The 23,052-nt window shown below is 40.1% G+C and overlaps 1 protein-coding gene across 2 annotated transcripts in view; it reads right to left on the reverse strand.

Moving 5' to 3' along the window:
• Positions 1-23,052, reverse strand: part of MFN1 (mitofusin 1) — a 39,167-nt gene that overhangs the window by 3,432 nt on the left and 12,683 nt on the right. For both annotated transcript variants that reach the window (XM_075268635.1, XM_075268636.1), the window contains exons 2-14: positions 20,505-20,621; positions 17,508-17,643; positions 17,048-17,210; positions 16,481-16,605; positions 15,217-15,325; positions 14,444-14,551; positions 14,188-14,341; positions 13,437-13,504; positions 9,787-9,908; positions 7,576-7,702; positions 5,542-5,646; positions 4,546-4,648; positions 573-799 (exon numbers count right to left, since the gene is read on the reverse strand). In XM_075268635.1, coding sequence (XP_075124736.1) covers positions 573-799; positions 4,546-4,648; positions 5,542-5,646; positions 7,576-7,702; positions 9,787-9,908; positions 13,437-13,504; positions 14,188-14,341; positions 14,444-14,551; positions 15,217-15,325; positions 16,481-16,605; positions 17,048-17,210; positions 17,508-17,643; positions 20,505-20,619 — 1,662 coding nt within the window. In that variant the 5' untranslated portion in view covers positions 20,620-20,621. The remainder of the gene's footprint in view (positions 1-572; positions 800-4,545; positions 4,649-5,541; positions 5,647-7,575; positions 7,703-9,786; positions 9,909-13,436; positions 13,505-14,187; positions 14,342-14,443; positions 14,552-15,216; positions 15,326-16,480; positions 16,606-17,047; positions 17,211-17,507; positions 17,644-20,504; positions 20,622-23,052) is intronic.

Raw genomic sequence — 23,052 nt, forward strand, 5'->3', positions numbered from 1 at the left:
ATACTTGACTTCCACTAGGTTCACACTAGCATTAGGGTCTTTTGTTCAGGTCTGAATGGGAACCTGAAAGAATGAGACCCCGAGTGCTTATAAAGCAGTTATCCGCAGACCACTTAATGGGATCTGCCGGTTTTATACTTAAACTGGCAGAGAATAAAGTCCTACTTACAGGAGTTTTCTGTCTGCCAATTTTAGGTGGAACCTGCAGCAAAGATTCACATCTGTGTTGGAGTTTCCGCAGATTCCACCTAAAATTGGCAGAGAGAAAAGTCCTGTAATTAGGGCTTTATTCTCTGCCAGTTTAAGTATAAAACCAGCAGATCGCATTAAGTCCACTGGTTTCCACGGGAAACTACTTTTTAAGCGGACATGTGGATCCAAACGCTAGTGTGAACCTAATGTAAACTCTTTACATGACTACAATCCGTAACTTTTGGCCTTGATGTATCTTAATTCTCTTTAAGTAAATGGAATTAGTTTTTTTTTGTGTTCTTTTAAAGTAAGATTCCACAGTATAAACATAATCTACTTATGTCAATATTCCAGTATTAGGAAGAACCAGCTGCACGTACCTGAAAAACTGGTTCTGTCAATCCCAGCAACATACGAGCATTTTTGGCCCCTAAATACCGATTTACAAGTGATGTCCAGCCAAGAGAAAAGCGGAAATCAATGTCTTCTTGGAAATCACTGCACAACTTCTCACAGTTTAGATTATAGCTGAGGTCAAATTTCTTGCATGGTAGGCAAGTGCTGTATTCATTTTGGACAGCAGATGGCAGCAAAGGTTTTAGATTTTCTGAAAATGTGAAATTTGGCAAATGTTAAAAGGCACTAATGAAACCTGCAATAGCACACAGTGGGCAAATAGGAACAACTCTCTAGTGCTTCAATATAAGAAAAAGAAAAGGAAGTTTATATTAAGAACATAAGTTATTAACTGCTTGGAAATAGGAGCTGAGAAGCCAAATGGTTAATGAACTGCTGACAAGGTACAGACATCAGGATTAGAGATGAGCGAGTACTATTCGAAACTCCAGTTTCGAATAGCACGCAAGCATAGGAATGAATGGACGTAGCCGGCATGCAGGGGGTTAAGCGGCCGGCCGCCAGCAAAGTCTGCGTGCCGGCTGCTTCCATTCATTCCTATGGGTGTGTGCTATTCGAAACAGCCGTTTTCAATAGTACTCACTCATCTCTAATCAGGATCTTTAAAGGATATCTACAACATTCATATGCTGCCAGTTCACAGTGTCCTTCAGGTTGGCAAATATGTACACAAAGGTATAGTTTTTATTTTAAAATTCTTGGTAGCACAGAGGAACCCTGCCAGACTAAGTAAGTCAAAAGGCTCTATAGGACCCCAAGTGAATCAGTTGCATGGGGGATCCAGTATAGCATCATACCTCCCATGGTAAACACAAGCCATGATGTGGATTTGAACAGAGATTGAAAATACAAACAGAGATGTGTTATTATAATATTATGTAAGACGTAATATTATACATAAAACATGTCTTTACAGCAATTCAAGCTCGGTCTTTCTGCATTCACTGATTTTCTGAGAGTTAAAATCCCTGAATACATAGAGTTCAATGATAAACACCTAGCTGTGGAAAGGTTATACTTACGCATACCAGATTGCTGCAGAAAACTTAAAAAAAAAATACATCCATACGAATGGAACTGATTTGATGTATGTATCTGATGGCTGCAGGAAGCTACACATTTATCAATAAACTCTATACAGATATATATTAACCCCTTCCCGACATTCGCCGTAATAGTACGGCGCTGCAGGGAAGGGCTTCCCGCAAACCGCCGTACTATTACTGTGGATGCATGGTGCGCACACAGAAACTGTGTGCGCACCATGCACAGCGGGTGTCAGCCGTAATACACGGCTGACAATGCCCTGTAACACCCGCGGTCGGAACCGGGTCCGATCGCGGGTGTTAACCCCTGAGATGCCGGTGGTCAACATGACCGCTGGCACCTCCGGGGTTACAGTGTAGTATGGTGCCGATCGGCACCCCCCGCGCCGGTTTCGGGGGGTGCCGGTGTTCGTAGGGGGCAGCCCGGGGTCTGATCAGTGACCCCGGGTCTGCCCCATCACTTACCCCGTCCTCGCACCTGGCTGATCCTGCCGTAAATGAAGCTGTCAGCCTGTGCGTCTACACAGGCTGACAGCTTCCTATACAATGCAATACACGTGTAACACGTGTATTGCAGCGTATCTCTATTGAAGCAGTGATCAGCCGATCACTGCTTCAATCCCCCATGGGGACAGAAAAAAAAAGTTAGAAAAAAGTAAAAATAAAAAAGTTTAAATAAGTTTAAAATAAATTATAAATAAAGCCCCAAAAACCTCATTTTCCCCATATAAAATGTTTTATTATGTAAAATAAAGAAAAATAGAAAAAAACATTACATATTTGGTATTGCCGCGTCCGTAATAACCTGAACAATAAAATTAAAATATTATTTAACCCGAACGGCGTAAAAAAAAAACGTAGAAAACTGCACAAAATAATGATTATTCACCACCTTTCCCTTACAAAATGTTTAATAAAAAGTAATCAAATGGTCAGATGAAAACCAAAATGGTACCAATAAAAAGAAGAGGTCTTCCCGCAAAAAATAAGCCCTCAAACAGCTCTGTCTAGCGAAAAATAAAAACGTTATGCCTTTCAGAAGATGGCGATGCAAAAATAATGATTTTTTCCCCTAAATTTAATTTTTATTCTGCACAAATAGCAAAGCATTAAAAAATAATATAAATGAGGTATCGCCGTAACCGTACCGACCCGCAGAATAAAGGTAACATGTTACTTATGCTGTACGCTGCGCGGGAAAAAAAAAATGCTAAAAAGCAATGCTAGAATTGATGTTTCCTTTTACATCCCACCCAGAAAGAGTTAATAAAATGTAGTCAATAAGTTACAGGCCCCCAAATGGTGGCATTGAAAAGTAAATCTAATACCGCAAACACCAAGCCCTCATATGGCCACATTGCCAGAAAATAAAAATAAAAATCTAGCTTGTACAATGTGAAGACAAAAACCCTAAAAGTCGCCAAATCATTAGGACATAAGTGGCTACGACTAGAAGGAAATGTGTAAGCGGTGCGAGCGTTTTCAGGGGACACCCCATATTTAGAGCTTATGAGGGATAATACACCAGCGCTGATCCCCCAGAATGCCCCTCTTCCCCGTCCATGTCATAGGAGCTAGTGGGAAAATAAAATAGGATTTGGTGTGCCCAATTTACTCCGCACAGCTTACACATTCACTTCGGGGTTACTAATGCTCACTACATCACTTGATAAATTCCTTGAGGGGTGCGGTTTTCAAAATGGGGGGGGGGGGGTCACTTTCTAGAGGTTTCCACTGTTTTGACTCCTCAAGGGCTTTGTAAATGCGACATGGCTCCTGAAACTGATCGCAGCCAGATCTGCCCTCTAAAAGCTCCTTGGCACGCCTTCCCTCCTGCGTCTCGCTGTGCGTCCATATATTAGTTTACACCCACAAGTGGGGTACTATGGTAGTCGGGAGAACTTGCCTAACAAATTGTGGGATGCGTTTTCTCCTTTAACCCCTTGTGAATGTGCAAATTCTAGGGCTAAACGAAAATATTAGTAAAATAAATTCAAATTTGAAAATTTCACCTCCATTTTGTATTAATTCCTGTTAAGCACTTATAGGGTTAAATTACTAGGTATATGTTGTTTTGGCTTAAGGGGTGCAGTTTTGAAAATGGGGTGATTTATGGGGGGCTTTAATACAAGGGTCTTTCAAAACCCCTTCATAACTGGATTAGGCCCTTTAAAAAATGGGTTTTGGAAATTTCTTGAAAATTTTGAATATTGTTGTTTCACTTGTAAATCTTATAATGTCCGTAAAAATTAAAAGGGCGCCTAAAGTTTGATGCCAACATAAAGCAGAGATCTGGAACATGAGATTTATGATATAATTTTGGCGGTCTGACTATCTGTATGTAATGTACATCATTTCAAACTTTATAAAATGCATATTTTTCAAAATTTCCACCAAATTTCAAATTTTTTCATAATTAAACACAAAACATATCAACCAAAATTTACCACTAACATGAAGTACAATGTGTTACGAAAAAACAATCTTAAAATCACTTTGGTAAGTTAAAGTGTTCCAAAGTTATTGCCACATAAAGTGACACATGTCAGTTTTGAAAAATCGAGCTTGGTCAGGAAGTCAAAAAGTGCCATCGGCGGGAAGGGGTTAAGAATATGGTCAGCATAGAGGTTTTGAATTCAGAGAATGGCCAGTACATTTTGCTTCAACACGTGGCTGTGGCCAGATAAACTGATCCAACAATAGCCAGCATTGATAAAAAGAATGTGACTTATTAGTTATGTCTTTGGTAAGAAGAGTGCTGAAATATAGCAGTAAGCAATACTTCTATAATCCTGGAGTATGTCCTAAGATATGTTGCTACTTTCCTACAAATTCGTGGAGAACAAACATCGTCACTTAGCAGGTACAAAAAATCAAAGCATGTGGTTACCTATAATATCCTCTTGTGCTTTATATATAGAAGAGTTGACTGCAGCAGAGCAGCGGTCTGCCAACTTCCTCCCCATTCCTTTATCTATGTGTGCATTCAGTTCCTACGGTTTAAGGAGTAAAAATGAGAAGTAGCTTAGGCTCCAAGGAAGACAAATCACAAAACAGAGAATATGAGATTTGACTTTTAATTCCAAACATCCTTTTTACCTGAATCTTGTTGTATCTCAGACAGGAATACATACATCAGGGGTGCCCAATACGTCGATCGCGATCTACCGGTTGATCACGATGGACGTATGGGTCGATCTTGGGATGCAGCCAGGCATCTCCGCTGTCTGCTTCTTCACAGCGCAGGCTGAGAGTTATCTCTGGACACTGGCAGGCTGGGGCAGCTCCGCCTGCCAGTGTCCGTAGATGACTCTCAGCCTGCGCTGTGAACAAGCACTTGCAGGCCGCTCTTAGGGATGGAGGGGGCCGGGGTTCTGCTTCTTCACAGCGCAGGCTGAGAGTCATCTCCAGAGATCACTCTCAGCCTGCGCTGTGAAGAAGCAGACAGCGGGGATGCCTGAGCGGCACCTCTCACAATCCACCTGGCCACGCCTACATGCCCAGTCCTGCCCATAGGCCCGCCTCGGCCCCACCCACAGGCCCACCTCGGCCCCGCCCACAAGAAGTGGGTAGTAGATCCTAGGGCTTGGTCATGTTAAGAAGTAGCTCACATGCTGACAAAGTGTGAGCACCCCTGACATACATGGTCCTATCAGCAAAAATAATGGGCCACCCCCAGTCTGCTGACAGATCTGATCTCTTGACAGTCTATCGGCAGCTTTACAGCTCCTTTCTTTGTGTTTCACTACCAATACCGTCCATTGTCTGCTGGGTATAATCTGACATCCAGATTATACCCAGCAGACTACAGTCCTCAAATTCAGGTTGACATTACTGAGCACAGACCTCCAGAACACCACCATATAAATAAGGAATGATAGCTCACATTTTTATAATGCTTCAGAAACTGTGGGGCTGGGTGGAAGTCTCCATCAAACTTGTCCACTAGGAGGGATAGATGACAGATCTCATCCATCATGGCATCTGAAACCTGTCAACACAAAATGTCACATGAGTCCATTTGGCTTGGACAATAGCTTCATTACATCACCAGAATTTATATATTTTTTTTAAGGTGCTACTCATGTACAGTAGACACAGGGGAAACTCTGAGTGCAGGAGAACAGGGGGAGGTGTGATTACATATACATGTCCGTGTACAATTTACAACATGCATGCAGGTATATATGGACTACTGGTGTCAGGGAGGTATATTTATATGTATTCACTCCAAAAGTCTAAGCAGCCATATTTTTTTTTTTTAATTTAAATACTGGTGCAGTCAGAATGCTAAAGGACTGTACACATGGTGAAATATAAAGAGGAATTTAAGGTGGACTTCTGCCTCACATTCCTCTCCACTTTCCGCCGCAGCTTTTACTTTCTGCTTAGCCCCAGATGCGTGAGACTAATGAGAGAGTCTCATGATGCAGGTTTTGCAGAAAGATCGAGCAGGACAATTATTTTTATTTAGTGTCCCCCCCCCCTTGGTCTCTGCCTCCCATTAAATAGGGAGATTCAGGACAGATTTTGAAGCAGATTATGAGGTGGAATCAGCCCCAATATCAGCTACATAATCTTTTGTATAAACTCCCCCTAGGACTCTGATTCCTAAACTGAAGAGGTATAAACACTAGATTCTCAGATACAGAATGAATATACCACTTTCTGCCTCTTTGTTTTAGCAAGTAGACCCCACATATTAAAACATCTAAGCATTAAAGGAGTATTCCCATATCTTAAAGCTCCTAACTATAGTGCTAACCTATGTATATTCTAGAGCTTTCCTAAATACGTTGCTTTAGCAATGCTGCTTTGTTTGCCTGCTATGTGAAATGGTTCCTGCCACTGTTTACACAATGTTTCCTTGGTATATTGTCCTGTCTTGTGATAACAAGTAGGAAGATAAGTCACTGTTCTCTGCAGAGTTCGGTCAAAACAATCAGGTCAGCTAATTGCAGTTTGCTAGTAAAGGGTCGGACAGTGTGTGTTATCACTCTATGGAAAACACAAAGATAACACTGAGGCCCAGTTCACATCTGTGTTCGGTATGCCGTTTGGAAAGTCCGCTTGGGGACCCCCAGAATGGAATATTGAATGCATTAAAAAGTGGTTAGTTAAGAAACCACATGGACCTCATAGATTATAATGGGGCCGTGTGGTTTCCGCTCGGTGTCTGCATGAATCGTGCAGAGAGAAAAGTCCTACAAACAGCACTTTTCTCTTTGCATGTTTCGTGTGGAAACCACATGGACCCCATTATTGTCTATGGGGACCGTGTGATTTCTTAGCTAACCGCTGTTTAATGCGTTTGGTATTCTGTTTGAGGGGTCCCCAAGCAGACTCCCTGAATGGAACACCAAACGCAGATGTGAACTAGGCCTTAATCTCTTCTACCCTGCAACATGTAAGTTTGTTTTACTCTCCAAGCCTGTGTAATGTAATATACATTTACTGTGTATATTATTTGATCTGAATTTATATCTATTTATATTTATATATAATTAGATGTCTAGTAATCATAATAAATGTCTCCTGATAAAGACAATGTCCATATCTAGTGAGGCACTTCTTTGTGTCCTGTGGAAGAATACAGGAAGTGAGAAAAAGATAAAGCTGCTGAGACAGGGAGATGGACAAACCCTTTAAAGTTAATGATGCTAGCCACAAGACATTACATAAATGATGAAAATCCTGGCATCAATTTAATGTGCATTGTGAAAGCTTCATCTGCAGTTGGAATAAACACAGACTGGACAAGCTGAATTTGCACATATGTAGAACTACTGCAGATGACAAGGGAACTTGAAGCACCTGAGCAGCAGTTATGTCACCCTTAGTACCATGGTACACAGCTGCAGTAAAGCAGGGATGCAAGGTCACACATGAAGGAGTCACACAAATGTCAGACAGATCTCACCTGTTTGTTCACCACGTCAGTGATGAGTAGAATTCTTTTCCGGACGTCTTCAGAAAGGATCTGCATCTGACTCTGTATGAATTCTAACCTGTCCATCTGGTATTCTCTGTTCTCTATTGCATTCACCCTGAAAATGTCCACAAAGTCAAGCGTCAATATATCTATGTACTATTAAGGACTAAAGGGTCTTGTTTCTAGCATACTATCCAAACCTGTCAAATCATATATACAATCTTCAAATAAATACGCTAGTTTTAATCCAGATTTTTCAGGTTGACTGATAAGTTCACAGCAGTCTAATTGCTGTTCTTCCACACAAAATAACTGTCCCCTGGCACTTAGCAAATTCCATGGAAAGACTATACCATGTGTATATTTCTTTGTACTGACCCTGCCTATATTTATACATGTAAATCAGATCACGTCTAAGCTTTCCTTTTCCAAGCTATATATAAACCTGATTTTTTACATTTCTGTTTTGCCTCATTGTTAACACTTCAAATCCCCTTTACCAATCCAAGTGTCCGCCTCTGCATTCCCTGTAGTCCTCCAATGTCCTTTTATTAATGTGGAGCCCAAAGCGGTCTCATATCAGAGAAGTGGTCTTACAAAGGCTTTACTGGGGAAAATATTACATTGAGATCGTAAGTTTCATTTTATATACCCAAAATCTAAATGCTTTTGCAGTTGCCACTTGACATTGGGCCTGCTTGTAACACCCTCGTCCTTTCTGGCATCTCACCCCAGTTTTATTCCTTTTAGTGTATTTGCACCGATACAAATACTCCAGGTTTGGTGCATTACTTTACATTTATCAGCATTATAATTCATCTGCCATATTCTTGCCCATGCTGCCAGCGTATCTAGGTATTTCTGTACTATTATACAATCACACTCGGTTATAAGCTATAAGTTTTATACCACAACTCACTGACACTCAATCCCTAACCCAAGGCTTAAAGAGAGTCCATAACACAACCCTACTACAGACTTTAGCCTATTTTGAGTTTGTTCCATTCTTTGCTTTCTGTCCTGTAACCGTTTACCCATGTGCAGATATTATCCCCTAGTTTTGCAGCTGTAGCTTCAGAACAACGCTGTTGTGTGATGGACTATTATATGACAATTATAACGTTTAGACAGTATTGTTAAGTTTATAGATTTATATGCAAGATTTAATACAGATTTTGTAACATTTATGAAAATAACATTACAAGAAACAATTTCAAATGTTTTCCACCCACATATGAAGTTAATAGAGGGGCAGCTCTTGCCTCTAGGGCTGTGGCCGAACCTATGGCACACGTGCCAAAGGGGTCACTTAGATTCCTCTCTGTGGGTATGTGTGCTCTCACCCCAGCCAGGCTCCTGGATTGCTTGCTATCCAGGAATCTGGGACAGCTGTCCTAAAGTCCCTGGCGAACAAGCGGCAAGCGATTCTTTTAGGTGTGGAGAACGGTCAGTGTAGGGCGTGGTTCCGTGGCTTACACTGGCATAAGATTGTAATGTCATTCATTGGCGCCTATTTTACGGTGAAAAGAAGCCATGTGGCTGCTCTTCCTGGGAGTGCAGGTAAGTACAGGAGCATGTTATACTGTCTGGGCCACTGTGGAGCAGATTGTACTGCCTGGGGCCACTGTGGAGCAGACTGTATTGTTGGGGGACCCTTCACTACTTATATCACACAGTATCTGTTTTATAGCAGACAAAAAGTGTGATAATATTACAGGATGTAATAATATTGCACGGTCACTATAAAACAGATCCTGTGCGATGTAAATAGTGAGCATTAATTGTTCAAAAGTACCAAATACAAAGTATTACCTTTCAGTACAAAGTTGTTTGTATCAATGGGTCCATCACTGTCTGCAAATGTGTATTCGCACAGTATTAAGGTTAAATTGCCGTGTTGGCCCTTTGCAATAAATTAATGAGTTTTGAGTTGTACTTTGGGCACTTGGTCTCTAAAAGGTTCACCATCTCTGCTCTAGGGGTCCAGGAATAAATACCACAGTGTGAAACACACAGGACCAGTAGTAAATGGTTAGAGAGGCCACCTTTCTAGGCACTAACAGCTGATCACATCTGCGGCGTCATTAGGAACAATGCCCACTGGACAAACCATTTACGATTGATACATAACACGGGAACCCCCCTCCCCCCACAAGAGGCATAGAAAGAATAAAAAAAAAAAAAATCAGATGCGCCTACCTTTTATCAGCAGCCTCCACGTTAATGGCATCCATTATCGCTTTTACAGTATCTGTAATTTGTTTAGCTCTGATAGTGTGCTGCTCAAACTTTGTTTTCACTGCTGACTGCGAGATACATTCCTGTGGGGCCCAAGTCACAACACATTACTGTGATCCCATCCAAAGCAAGTCAGGAATAACAAAAGGCAGATGGCACTAACCAGTGCCCGAGGAAAGGACTTGCTGCTGCTCAAATAAAACTCAAAGCAAGAAGACATGGCATAAGCAAAACGAAAAAAGAAGTATGATGATGGAAGAGCAGGCTGGCGTCCTCCTCCTCCTACTCTCTTAACACAGTAATGTGTATTAGCAGAAAAATAAAATACTGAAAAAAATATGACCATTGTTATATAATGGACCATAATGTTATATAATGGACCATAATGTTATATAATGGAGTGGAGTACAAGTAACCACCACAGTGGTGAACATCATAAGGAAATAAACTGCACTGACTTCAGCTGCCTGCATTATATATACTACAGTCTTCTCTGACCTCCCACCCTGGACCCTGAGGATTCACATTTACATCTCCAGACTTCATCAATGAATACATCTTTGTACATAGGTAGATAAAAGAAGTCATTCATTGTGCTGAAAGTAGTCTACATTTACAATTAAACTTCCTCAGCAGCTGACAATACATCTTCTGCTCGCTTCATAGACTAAAATGCACCCAAAACGGGAAGTGTATTAGTTTTCTGGTGCAAAAAAATTGGCAAATTTTGACAGAAGTAATTTTTGTGCACAAACTTGCAACTTATTTGAGCAGATATACTACAATTTGGACCAGAACATGCTCCAGTTGAGAGATGGCATAGATGTAATTTTGTGGCACACAGTCGGTCATGCCTCTAAATTTGGTGCATTTTACACAAGCGTATGCAACACAGTATCTATTTTAGATCTATTTAAAGGAATAAAAAAAATATGTCTTGCATGCATCTGAGAAGCAAACTGGAGTCAGTGGAATTATTTGGCAGCATTTATCCCTAAAGCTAATAGATTTTCATTGGCTGGAATGCCTAAATCGCCCAACAAACTAACTATCTGCTATTGGACATGTAGAGGCTGTAAATAGTTCCACGTGGCTGACCAATAGAAGATTTTATTTATGTAACAACTAAACCATTTTCTGATTGGGCGTTTAGTTGTTAACTAGCTGGTACCCGCGACTTCGTCTGCGGTGATTGTAGAAGTGGGTAAATACAGGTGCGGGTAAGGTTTTCGTAGTGTATAAGGTATGGGATATGAAATGTAAGTTTGTATCTTGTTTTTGTTTTAATTCAGAGAATACGTGAGACTTTTGTGTTGAAGTTAATTTGTATTTGAGCTGCTATACGGTGTTGTGAGAAACTTTACATAGTGACTTTGGGACAGAAGTATTTGAAGTTAACCCTTTCCCGCCGGTGGCATTTTTTTGATTTTCGTTTTTGACTCCCCTCCTTCTAAACCCCATAACTTTTTTATTTCTCTGCTCCCAGAGCCATATGAGGTCTTAATTTTTGCGGGACAAATTTTTCTTCATGATGCCACCATTAATTATTGTATATAATGTAATATATAATGGGAAGCAGGGAAAAAATTCAAAATGGGGTGGATTTCAAGAAAAAATGCATTTCTGCGACATTCTTACGGGCTTTAGTTTTACGGCGTTCACTGTGCAACCAAAATGACATGTCCCCTGTAGTCTGTGTTTCGTTACGATTCCGGGGATACCAAATGTATATGATTTTAGTTACATTTTGACCCCTTAAAAACAAATCCAAAACTGTTAAATTTTTTTTTGAAAAGTCGCCATATTCCGACAGCCATAACTTTTTTTATACGTGCATTTACGGGGATGTATATGGCGTTTTTTTTTCCGGGACTGGATGTACTTTGTAGTTCTACCATTTTCGGGAAATGTTATTGCTTTGATCACTTTTTATTAAAATTTTTATCAGAATCAAAACAGTGAAAAAACGGCGGTTTGGCACTTTTGACCATTTTTCCCGCTACGGCGTTTACCGAACAGGAAAAATATTTGTATAGCTTTGTAGAGCGGGCGATTTTGGACGCGGGGATACCTAACATGTATGTGTTTCACAGTTTTTAACTACTTTTATATGTGTTCTAGGGAAAGGGGGTGATTTGAAATTTTAATCCTTTTTTTGTTTGTTTTTAATATTTTTTTTTACTTTTTTTAAACTTTTTTTTTGCATTTATTAGACCGCCTAGGGGTATTGACATGGGTGGGCGGTGTTGCGGATTGGTAGAGCGGTGGGGGTTGGCAAACATGGCTGCTCCGGAGCGTTAAAGAGAGCCTCCTGGAGTATCGTTAAGGTGAGGGGCAAAGTGGTAAAATATATGTATATGAGATTGTGTGGGGTTAGGGGCGAGGCTGTAGAGGGCAATATGAATTTTGTGGCTTGCTATGGTCCAAAGTGTGTGAGATTGCAGAGATGGTGATGTGAGTTTGGGGTTTGTGGGGGTCCTGGGAAAAACGTATGTGCGCTATTGTGACGAAAAGTAGCCTATTGCGCAATCGGGTGTATTAACTATGTTTGTGGAAAATTTCAGTCAAATCGGTCGAGCGGGTTTTGCGTGATTGACTAACAAACATCCGAACACACAAACCCACAAACATCCAATCTCACAAACTTTCACATTTATAATATTAATAGGATGTTGATGGTGGAACTGTTCACATAAACGATCCTAACGTCAATTTTATATCGATTGGTAACCCTGTGGATTAAACATTTATATGCAGAGAAATATTGCTGCGACAAAAGAAAGGAAAACTGCATGTGATATATTATGGGGTCCCCTCCCATTATGGACTGTTGGTAGGTTTCTGAATGTGTCCCCATCTGTCATGGTCAGACACCAGCTCTGGATGAAGAGGTCTACTACAACTACCTCTAGGAGGAGACGCTCCAGATGACTACATAACAGAAGACTGTGGGAAGAGAACTGACTAAAGGATACACGTGCCACAAGGCTGATGACAATCTCATACCCAATATCATACACATAAGAAGTTATCACAATGATAACATTGATACAAAGCTGTCTAGACCATGTAGAAAGGTATTGTATATAGTTTTAGTTTAGTAAGAAAACAAGGAAGGCGGACAATTCACTCAAACAAATGATGAAATAAATGAAAAGGTTAAGAAAGCAGAAAAAAAAAAATGAAGAAAAAAAAGGTTATTGTCCCCCAAAGAAGTGAATCTAGAGGTCAGCAATGACGAACAAGAGGCTGACAAGTTAGCAGACACTGCTAGAGCTAGATTAGAAAGGAATGACATGGAGATAGGACTAAAACAGGAGAGAGGTTAGTAACCACACAGCAGGAAGGCAAAACACAAGAGCAATACAAAGGTTCATTACAATAAAGTTCTAATGCTAGAGCGGTACAACGCTAGCAGAACTGTTAGAACGTAACAATTAGGAATAGGAACCTTATTACAGTGGTAATACTGATAGTCTGAATTTAATTGATGTATTTTTATTGACTTCTGCACCTGTCCTTCTCCATAGCTAGCAGAGAGCAGGTAGGTTAACATGAAAGGTGAATGGATCAACTTATATATCAAAGGATTATAGCCATGAATATTGTACCTCAAACAGTTTTTCAAACTTCTGGAACTCCAAGAACCGTATTTGGAATCCCTCAGCAAGAGCTCCACCTAAGAGGAGGTAAAGAAAGAAGAATAGGACATGAAAACACTAAGGTTTTGTTGATGGGCTAAGGCGCTATGCAACATTTCAATTGTACAACTTTCACCCCCATGTTCATTAACATAGCTATGGAAATTCTGTTTGCCCTGATACTAAACTCAATAAGAAGGAGCAAGCATGAAGATGTTGTACAATACAGAAAAGGTAAGCCATATGAATAGCCAGTCCCTACACATCCAATCTCAATGATCACCATTATATGTACAATTTTATTCTGACAAACATTATTAGTCTAAGGTTGATCATTGTCTCTTCAGAAAAGCCAAGGTGATACAGAGGAGCATGGCTGTATAATGAGTTCTGCTTGCCCGTTGTTAAAAGACAGACCTTCACTAATAGGGTCTTCTGACACTTAACAAAAAGGTTTTGTACACATCTTATGCATATTTATATATCTTTATGAACATTATATCACACATATGTAAGCGATGACAAGGAAGTTTCTTAAAAGTTTTGCAGGAGTGATTGTGGCTTTCTTACGGTTCTCTATAACTGAATGGCAATGTTTCTATAGCAGATTATATTTTTAGGGTCTAAGCAATTGGTTAAAATCAAGGACAAAAAAGGCAGCCTTGTAAGATCTATAGGAAACAATTAGACCTCTGTTATGTTGCAGTTGAGCTCCACCTACCAGCCTCGGGCATCCCCTGTGCCTTGTGCATCCTGGCACTCAGAACTTCTTTGGCAGAAACAAAAAATATGCGATTTTGTGCCTCTGAACGATCTACCACTTTCAATTCATCCACCAGAAAAGACTGGCAACGCTCAGTGTGTTGTTTACGGACCTGCTCATATGGATACCAAAACATAATGTCAGTAGAGACACTCCAGTCACAAATATAGTATTATACAGACTAAATCTTAATATATTACAAAGCTCAGCTTACATCCTCCATGTACTCTGGTTCAGATGCTGATGCGTCCCAGCGATTATTGAGGATAAAAATATTTGGCTTAGAAAGTCTCTCATTGACCTTATGAAAGAAATGTTTTTCCTAAAATATTAAAGAATAAATGTTATACTGTAGATCTTCACTGTAAAACGTCAGATTTAGTTACATATGGAGAATAATGTATGTAATCCACTATGTATACAGAAAGTAGTTCAATGTCAACATCTCAGCCCTTACAACTCATGGTAAAGTGTTTGCTAAGTTGCTCACTGTCCACAAGCAGCACAGTTTGATACATTTATTTATAGACATTCCCTAGCCAAATACAGGTGATACATAAGAGAAGGATATGGCTTATTCAGTTTATTGAAATGGTGCATTGGTTTCATTAGGATAGGTCACCAATATATCGGTGGGCGTTCAACTCCTGGCAGCCCAACTGATAAGCTTATTAAAGGATAAGACATCAATAAAAAAAAATCCTGAGATACTCTTTGGAGCTGGCCACACCCACTGAATGAACATAGTGGGCTTGGCCAACCATCTAATATGTATGATGGTTAACGTGGCAAACCTTTAGGTTGGACAAGTCACAAAAAGTGGGAGAAGAGATATATCAAAGGGGTGAGCAAAAGCTCACTGAGCACCACCGCAGCTATTACTGGTAGGTGCAGCTATTGCTACAGTGCACAGCAAGGTTTTCTGCTGCACAGATTTAAAGAAACCCAACAAGTAAAAAAAAATTGACATGTATAATCCTGAATTACCGTGTTCATAAGTGTAGATTCTGAATTGGCCACTAGAACAAAAACATCTGCATCAAGGCAAAACTTGTCAATCCAGCTGTCCAGCTCTGTAGTCACATCTGTTCCAGGGCTGCAACAAAATGGCAAACAGCTTTTAGAAAGCATAGACTAAATTTCTAATAATATTTTCACAAAGGGTCATGTATCATAACACATCCGATACAGGGCATTTTGGACATCGCTATGGCTCCATTAAATGAAATATCAACCCTTTGAAAGCTTTAACATGGAGGCATGGCTGAACAGAAGCACAACAAATACTATAGGTAACAGAAAGGAGTACAACAATATAGAACCATTATACAGAGCCCATCATACATGTAAAAAGCATACTCTTACTACTGCTGAATAAAGCCTTCCTAGATAATATACTGAATACAGAGGAAGACACAGACATTCAATTTGCAAAGAGGTAAGGTACCGCTCCTTATAGCTAGGTATCTGGGGTTTATGAGGGTCACAAATATTTCAACTGTGAAATTATTCAATGACTTGTATAGAATGCTGAGCAAATCTTACGGTGTGTTTAATGTCACCCACATTGCCCCATTATGGACACTTATCCTCTATTTTCAGGATAGGGGATAACCATCTGATTGCTGCTGGTCTAACCCCTAGGAATCATGCGAATGGGTACTAAAAAGTCTCCTAAGTGCTCCATGTGAATGAACTGGTGGTGTAACCAAGCACCATTCACTTCCATGGATTGCCAGGATAGTCATCTCTGGCAGGCTCACAGAACTGAATGAAGTGGTGGCTGTTCATGAAACTCCATTCACAGAGTACCCAGGGGACTTGTGAATCCCCATTCTTGTGAATGTTGATGTGAACTCCCAGTGATCAGACACTTATCTCCTATTCTGTGGATAGGGGGTATAACAGAATGAACATATAACTTTTGGTTATTTTTGCATCAGCTGACTTCATATAGTTTCACCGTTGGCTAGTTAATTCCTCCAACATACTATATATTATATTAAAACAGCACTTACCTACCCCCAAACCCCAGTTAGTCACTTGCACTTACACATTTGCTGTTGGCATCAAACTTTTTTGGTTATTTCCTAATAATGACTATGGAGCGGTCTGACTACTAAAAACTGTCTTTATACAACCTTGGGCTGAATGCATGGACATAGTGAAAGGAGGTAACTAAGGGAATCATGTATACTTTCTGGGTAAGGGTTTTATAAGATTGTACAGCAAAACAGAGAAAATAACATACCTGTCTACAAGAACCAAGTCATCTCTGAGAAGCGCACATTTTGCTTTGGGCCAAAAGACATGTACAAGACAACCCGCTTCCAAATCTTTATCCATATGAAGGGCATGGGCCAGCTGATTCACAGTCTGCAGAGAGAAAACAGTGTATAGTTATCAGTTGAACTATATCAAACTTCTCTACTTATAGGCAGCATTTTCCTGTCCATCAAAGGAAGATATCTGGCATATATCGAAACTGATGCATCTGATTCCATAACTAATCCTATAAAAACAGGCTCAAGTCTGACATTGGACCTTTTCCTAATCACCATGTGTTCACTCTTCCTGCATCCGTTGTACTGAGGAAGGTCTAAATTGACCGAAACGTCTACTTGTATAACTCTGGATGCATAAAATAAATATATTAAAAATTCCCATTGAGTGCCAGAAATATTCTTTCTTCAAGTCTGACATTAGTTTCCCCCTGGCACCATACCAGATCTCCAGACATATATGAACCCAACCTCATTCTGTGAAACTTCCAGTAGTTAGATTATACTCAGCATTTTGTGGATTTTCAGACAATCACCTTAACACTCTTTTTCTCTTCAGAGCCTTCCGTCATCAAGTAAGCTTTGTCGCCATCTGTCCCCTCCACGCTCAGGAAGCAGTTAGTGGTATGGCCTATGCCACTGGGTAAGACCTTATCCCACAGCATGGAGTTGATCACTGTGCTCTTCCCGCTGCTTGTTCTGAAATAAGGGATAAATGTACCATCGCACTTCTGTCACAGAGGCTCAGATAATATAACATTATTATACTGCAGAAACAAATACATTTATTTTTGGGCACAGCTACACAAAATCCTCACTGTATCATAGGCAATGAAAAGACCACAATTCTAAAAAGGTAAATAATAGTTTTAGCCGCGAAGGTACGTGGACATTAATAAATTGGCTTGCCTCCCATTCCACGTGGACTTCCCCCAAATACCCTATTATTGCTGAACAGAGCTTCATTGTCATGTAATGTATGCGTTACATAAATACCTGCCAAAGAAAGCCACTTTCATGTGTCTTCGTGACAGGACTTCCCCAATTCCAGCTAGTTTTATTTTATAACTCTGAATCTCCCTAAGGTCATCTTCCGACGTTATGTTTCTTAATTCTGGATTTCCATAGGTTTCTACGAGAGAAAACTAAAGTTACGCATATACATTAAATGCAAAAAAACCAGAATGAACGCTATTCATTTTACTAGGATTTAAAAGTGGATTTCGTGAGATGTCAAAAAGGTCACAATAGTAGAGTATACGCACAGATGTAGATAGGGCCACCTTTACTTGCAGCTGGGCTTGCTAGTTATTACCAAGTAACAGAGGAGTCACTCCAAACCAACAGACTGGTCATAGCATAACTTGCTTAAAGGAACAACACCCCAAGCAAAACTGAGCCACTGTGATGTCTAAATTCAGGTACTGAGGGGAAGTGCATGTCTCAAAGGATGAACCCCTGTATCATACAGTCACAACAAACAAGTTATCTAGAAGCACAGCTAACTGAATTCTACATCTGTGTTAGAACTTATTCACACACTGCAGTTTAACAGCAGAGTTTTCATATAGCTTATTTAGGAACAAACAGTATTGAATCAAAGGAAGTATAAAAGGAAATTATTTTCTTTATTTTGCATCCAGTGTCCATTTGACTAAAAAATGCATTGAAAAAATGCATCTGAACTGCTCAGTGTGAATATGCCATAACCGATTGGAAGGACTTTGCTAAAATCTTCAGAGATTTGACTAAAAAGCTACCATAAGCACTCATGCAGTTGTCTACCTCTACTACTGAGATCACCAAATGTTCTAGCTTGGACTGCAAAAGGTATAATCTGATTGGTGGAAAGACTGTCAGGATCATTGCACCATGACAAGCCTATTGCATTATCCTTTTATTAAGATCCTTAAACGGTTTATCCAGGATAAATTGAACTTTAGAATCTAGGCTGTCCCCCCACCACCTACCTTCTAAATTACTTACTGTACCAAAAATCTATACTTAGCTAGATTGCCAGGGCGGTCAGGTCACCACCCCACGCACATTTTCCGATTTTACGGTGACGTTCCATTTCCCCGTTTCGGGAAACAAAATGTCACCAATACTAAGCCCCCACCCCATCAAACTTACCTGTCCTCCTGTCCAGATCTTCTGGGCACGGGATGTCAATTGTTCTGTGTGGCCGGCAACTCCTCTTTTTGATGTCTACTGGCTGCCCACGCCTGCGCGATAGAGCTGGAGTGCCGGTTACTACGCATGCCAGCACCCCGACTCTATTGTGCAGGCGTGGAACAAGTGAAGTCCCGTGCTGAGAAAAATACTAGCTAGGAAAACAGGGAGGGTGTGTGAGAGAAGGAGGTGGAGTGAAAGAGGGAGTCCGCTCTGAGTGAAGCACAAGGCATCATGGTATTTGTAGGAGAACAGAACAGGAAGCTACCCATGTAAACAAATGCAGAAGATGTCAGGAGCTCCCAAAGAAACCCAGAAATCACTCAAAACACTGCTAAAGGTATTTGGGTACATTTATTAACCTATTATTAGCACTAACCGACCTTTTTTTGAAAATTATTTTTTGCCCTGAATCCCCCTTTTTTTTTTTTTTTTTGCAAGAGCACATTGGAAGTCTCAGTACTCTGTAAAGTGTGGCAGGAATCACTTATACATAAAAAAAAACATTTGGTAAGTATCCTCTAATAGAAAACATTGTCAAGAGACAGGATCACCATAAAATTAAATATTTTATTGGAATATAAAATAACATGTCAGGGGACGAGACGAAGCCAGTGAATGGCGAAACGCGTGTCGGGAGCACCAGTACTGTGGTAGGCATGCTGTTATCAGTGTTATTATTGTGTTTGTTATAATTCCATGCTTGTTTTTTTCTTCACACTATGTGTTTAATTTTGTGCATCTGTTGGTCTATACTTTTCACTGTGGCAGCTATTATCAATGTTATTAATTAGCACTTGTTGTTTTTCACTCCTCCTTGGAGAGTGTTTCTCCTCTTTTTTGCACTTTTTGTAACCTAGCACATGGTTTTTATTATTGATTCTTTAAAAGACTGTGCCTCCCACATACTGGTTAATATTTGGTCACATTGGTTCTCCTTTTAATATTTATTCATACATTTTATATTGTATTCCAATAAAATATTTAATTGTATGGTGATCCTGTCTCTTGACAATGTTTTCTATTAGCGTTTTTGGATTTTCACCTCGTGATTAAGCCTTTTGCATTTTGTATATATAAGTATCCTCTAATGTAACAAATAATACAACAATTTTTCCAGGCAAAAAAGCTTTAAAAGAAAAAAAAAAAAAAAAAAAAAGGTCTGTTAGTGCTAATAATGGGATAATAAGTGCACCCAAATACCTTTAGAAGTGTTTTGAGTTATTTCTGTGTTTCTCTGGGAGCCTCTGCAATCATCTGTATTTGTTGACATGGTGTGGCTTCTTGTTCTTTTATCCTACAACTACAATGATGCTTTGCTCTTCACTCACATGCCCCCACTCACTCCCTGTTTCCCTAGCTAGCCCACAGATTGCTAGCCCTAGTTACCTAACTCAGCCCACCCCATAATACTTACCCATCTTTGTGTCAGGATCTTCTGGGCACGGTAGGACACATCCTTTTGTCCTTCTCCTCTTCACATCTGCTGGCACTCTGGCTACATTGTGCAGGCGTGGGAAGCCGGCAGATGTCAAGAAAAGCAGGAAGAGGAGCCGGCCGCCCTGAAGGAAATGATGTTTCGTGCCCAGAAAATCCAGACATGAAGACAGGTAAGTACGAAGGAATGGGGGTAGTATTGGTGAACATCATTGCAAAAACAGAAAATGTGCCCAGGCGGTCATGAGCAATTATGGGTAAATATACATTTTTGATAAAGTATCTTTTTAACCTGGACAACTACTTTAAAAGGTTTTCCACTACTATTCACAGTTCCAACCAGATATTAAAAGAATAGCAAAAAAAAAAAAAACAACTTCTCACCTTCTACAAATACAACGCCATCACTGATATATTCTACCAGCTGATCGAAGATGGATGTGATGGCTTTCTTGGCCTGCACAAAGTGCTTTAAGGGAGAGGTGCCCTTGTCTTCCATTTCTATGAAACAAAGCAAACAACATGTATATATTACTCAAAATCATGAAATACTTCACCCTTGTATTGTACATAGACTGACGGGGACACACTCAGTTGGAAAATGCGAAAGGGGGCGACTATATATAAAATTAAGATACCTAATGGAACATATTTATCATGTCTCGTACATCTGTTTTCTAGTATACAAGACAATTTAAAAAATGTAATTTTTGTGAATGCTTTTTTTTTCCCCAATAAGTTTTTATTGGTTAAAAACAAAAACTAAGTGTACAAAATGGCAATGCGGCACGGGGCAAAATGGTAGCTCAGCGGTTAGCAATGCAGCCTTGCAGCACTGGGGTCCTGGGTTCGAATCCCGCTAGGAGCAGCATCTGCAAGGAGTTTGCATGTTCTCCCTGTGTTTGCATGGATTTCCTCCCATTCTACAAAAACATACTTAAATGAAAGAAAAAAAATGTACATTGTAATCCCTATATGGGGCTCACAATCTACATAAAAAAAAAAAAAAAGGCAATGCAGCAAATCTGACCGTGTGCAGAGTTCAGTGCACTGTTGGCTTTCCTGGTATGTTCCCCAGTGCTACAGATAGCATGCTGTTGGCTTCAGCACTGATATCTGCCCACTGTCAGAAGGGCAGGCCTTACGGTAAGACCTACCCATTTCACAGTGGGGAGATATTGGTGCCAAAATCCCCAGCACTGGAGCACATACCAGGAAAGCCTTTATAGACTACAGATATTATATGCTGCTATCTCCTCCACCAAGCATACCCAACTGTCTTCAGCACATTACAGTGATAAACATCATCACTTTGATATGTATGCCACATTTGTAGATTTGGAGAAAAACAACTTTGAAGTCTCATACAAATGAGGCAGTTGGTGCACTGGGGGCAGGGTTTGCTGCTCAAGTATGGAGGGTGGTGTCATAGCAGTGGGATGATCAACTCTCACTGCATGGGCTGGTGCAGACAGGGGATGGTAGGGGTCTAAGGGGCACGAGCAGTGCTCCAGAGAGCTGAAGGCCAGTGACCAACTGCCTGATTCACATAATGTGCTTGATAATATGCTGCTGGCATGGTGTAGACTGTTTTTATCCAATAAAATGTAAGAAAGTTTCTCATTAATAATGAACCATTTTAGTTAAGGCTGTTTTTTTTCCACAAAGCAGAGGCTATGGTTTGTTTCGTGGCGGCACATGTCATTTTATAAATTATTAGACTAGCACACGTCTGACAGTAAATCCCAGAAGTCATTCAATAGGCTGGTGGCTTGGAATTCCATGGCTCTGAAACATGACACTGTTTACTAGATAGAGTCTGTCCTTCAGAACGAAGGTCACAAGCAGAGTCAGTCACTGGTTCCATTGCCAAACATCTAGCGCTGTATGTTACCAGGCTCCACTTACAACATGGGACAGATAGCATACAGACATAAACCACAACACTGAATGTAACCTTGTTACATAATCCTAATGAAGGTACACTATAGAGACGCCCAGTCCCTAAGCATGTGAGAACTCTTATTCTCTATAACCCTACGACAAATCATTCTTGTATTTAGACTCTAAAAATTAGTAAACATTGGTTAAAAACATGTTTGTTTGTTTGTTTTTAATATGATCACATTTGCATCAGAGTCACTGCAGTGTCTGTCTGAAGTGTGAGGGCAAAAAATTCCTGCACACACACAACTTTCACATCCACTGGCTAACACGATACAAAGATATTTTTCCTTATATATAATGGACTCCGCAAGAAAGCGCTATTTCAGCGGTCCGCCTGTCCGTTGTTCTGATACTCCAACAGACTAGAACAACAGACAGAGAACACTAGTGTGAACCTAGTATAATAAAGTGCAAATAAAATAGTCTAACAATTCACGAGATCCTGTCTCCTAAGTAAAAAAAATATCAATGATACCGCACACTCACTTATGAAATAAAGTGCAAGCAAAAAATTGGGTTCTCCGACCCTAAGCACATGCAAAGAAATTTCTGCTGCACACTTTTATATTTGCAGTGAAAAGAAGTTCTTTTATTGTGGATATAACAAAGATTGATTCGCCATGGACATATAGGCTTATATGTACAAAGTAGAAAAATAGATCAATTGATAATGGGACGTTTTGGTCATCCGACCTTCCTCATGCCTGATCTATTTTTCTACTTTGTACATATAAGCCTATATGTCCATGGCGAATCAATCTTTGTTATATCCACAATAAAAGAACTTCTTCTCACTGCAAATATAAAAGTGTACAGCAGAATTTTCTTTGTAGGAGAGCCTGTCTCCTCTCCTGATGTGTCTGCTTTAGTAAATACTTGTATACTCCACAAAATCTGAAATCTGGGTACTGTTTTATTATACAGTTTTATTCCTCTAATAAATGTATTAATAAGCTGACAGCTGGGCGTTACCATTCCCCTAGTC

This window comes from Leptodactylus fuscus, chromosome 3, assembly GCF_031893055.1.
Source record: "Leptodactylus fuscus isolate aLepFus1 chromosome 3, aLepFus1.hap2, whole genome shotgun sequence".
Classification (NCBI taxonomy): Eukaryota; Metazoa; Chordata; class Amphibia; order Anura; family Leptodactylidae; genus Leptodactylus; species Leptodactylus fuscus.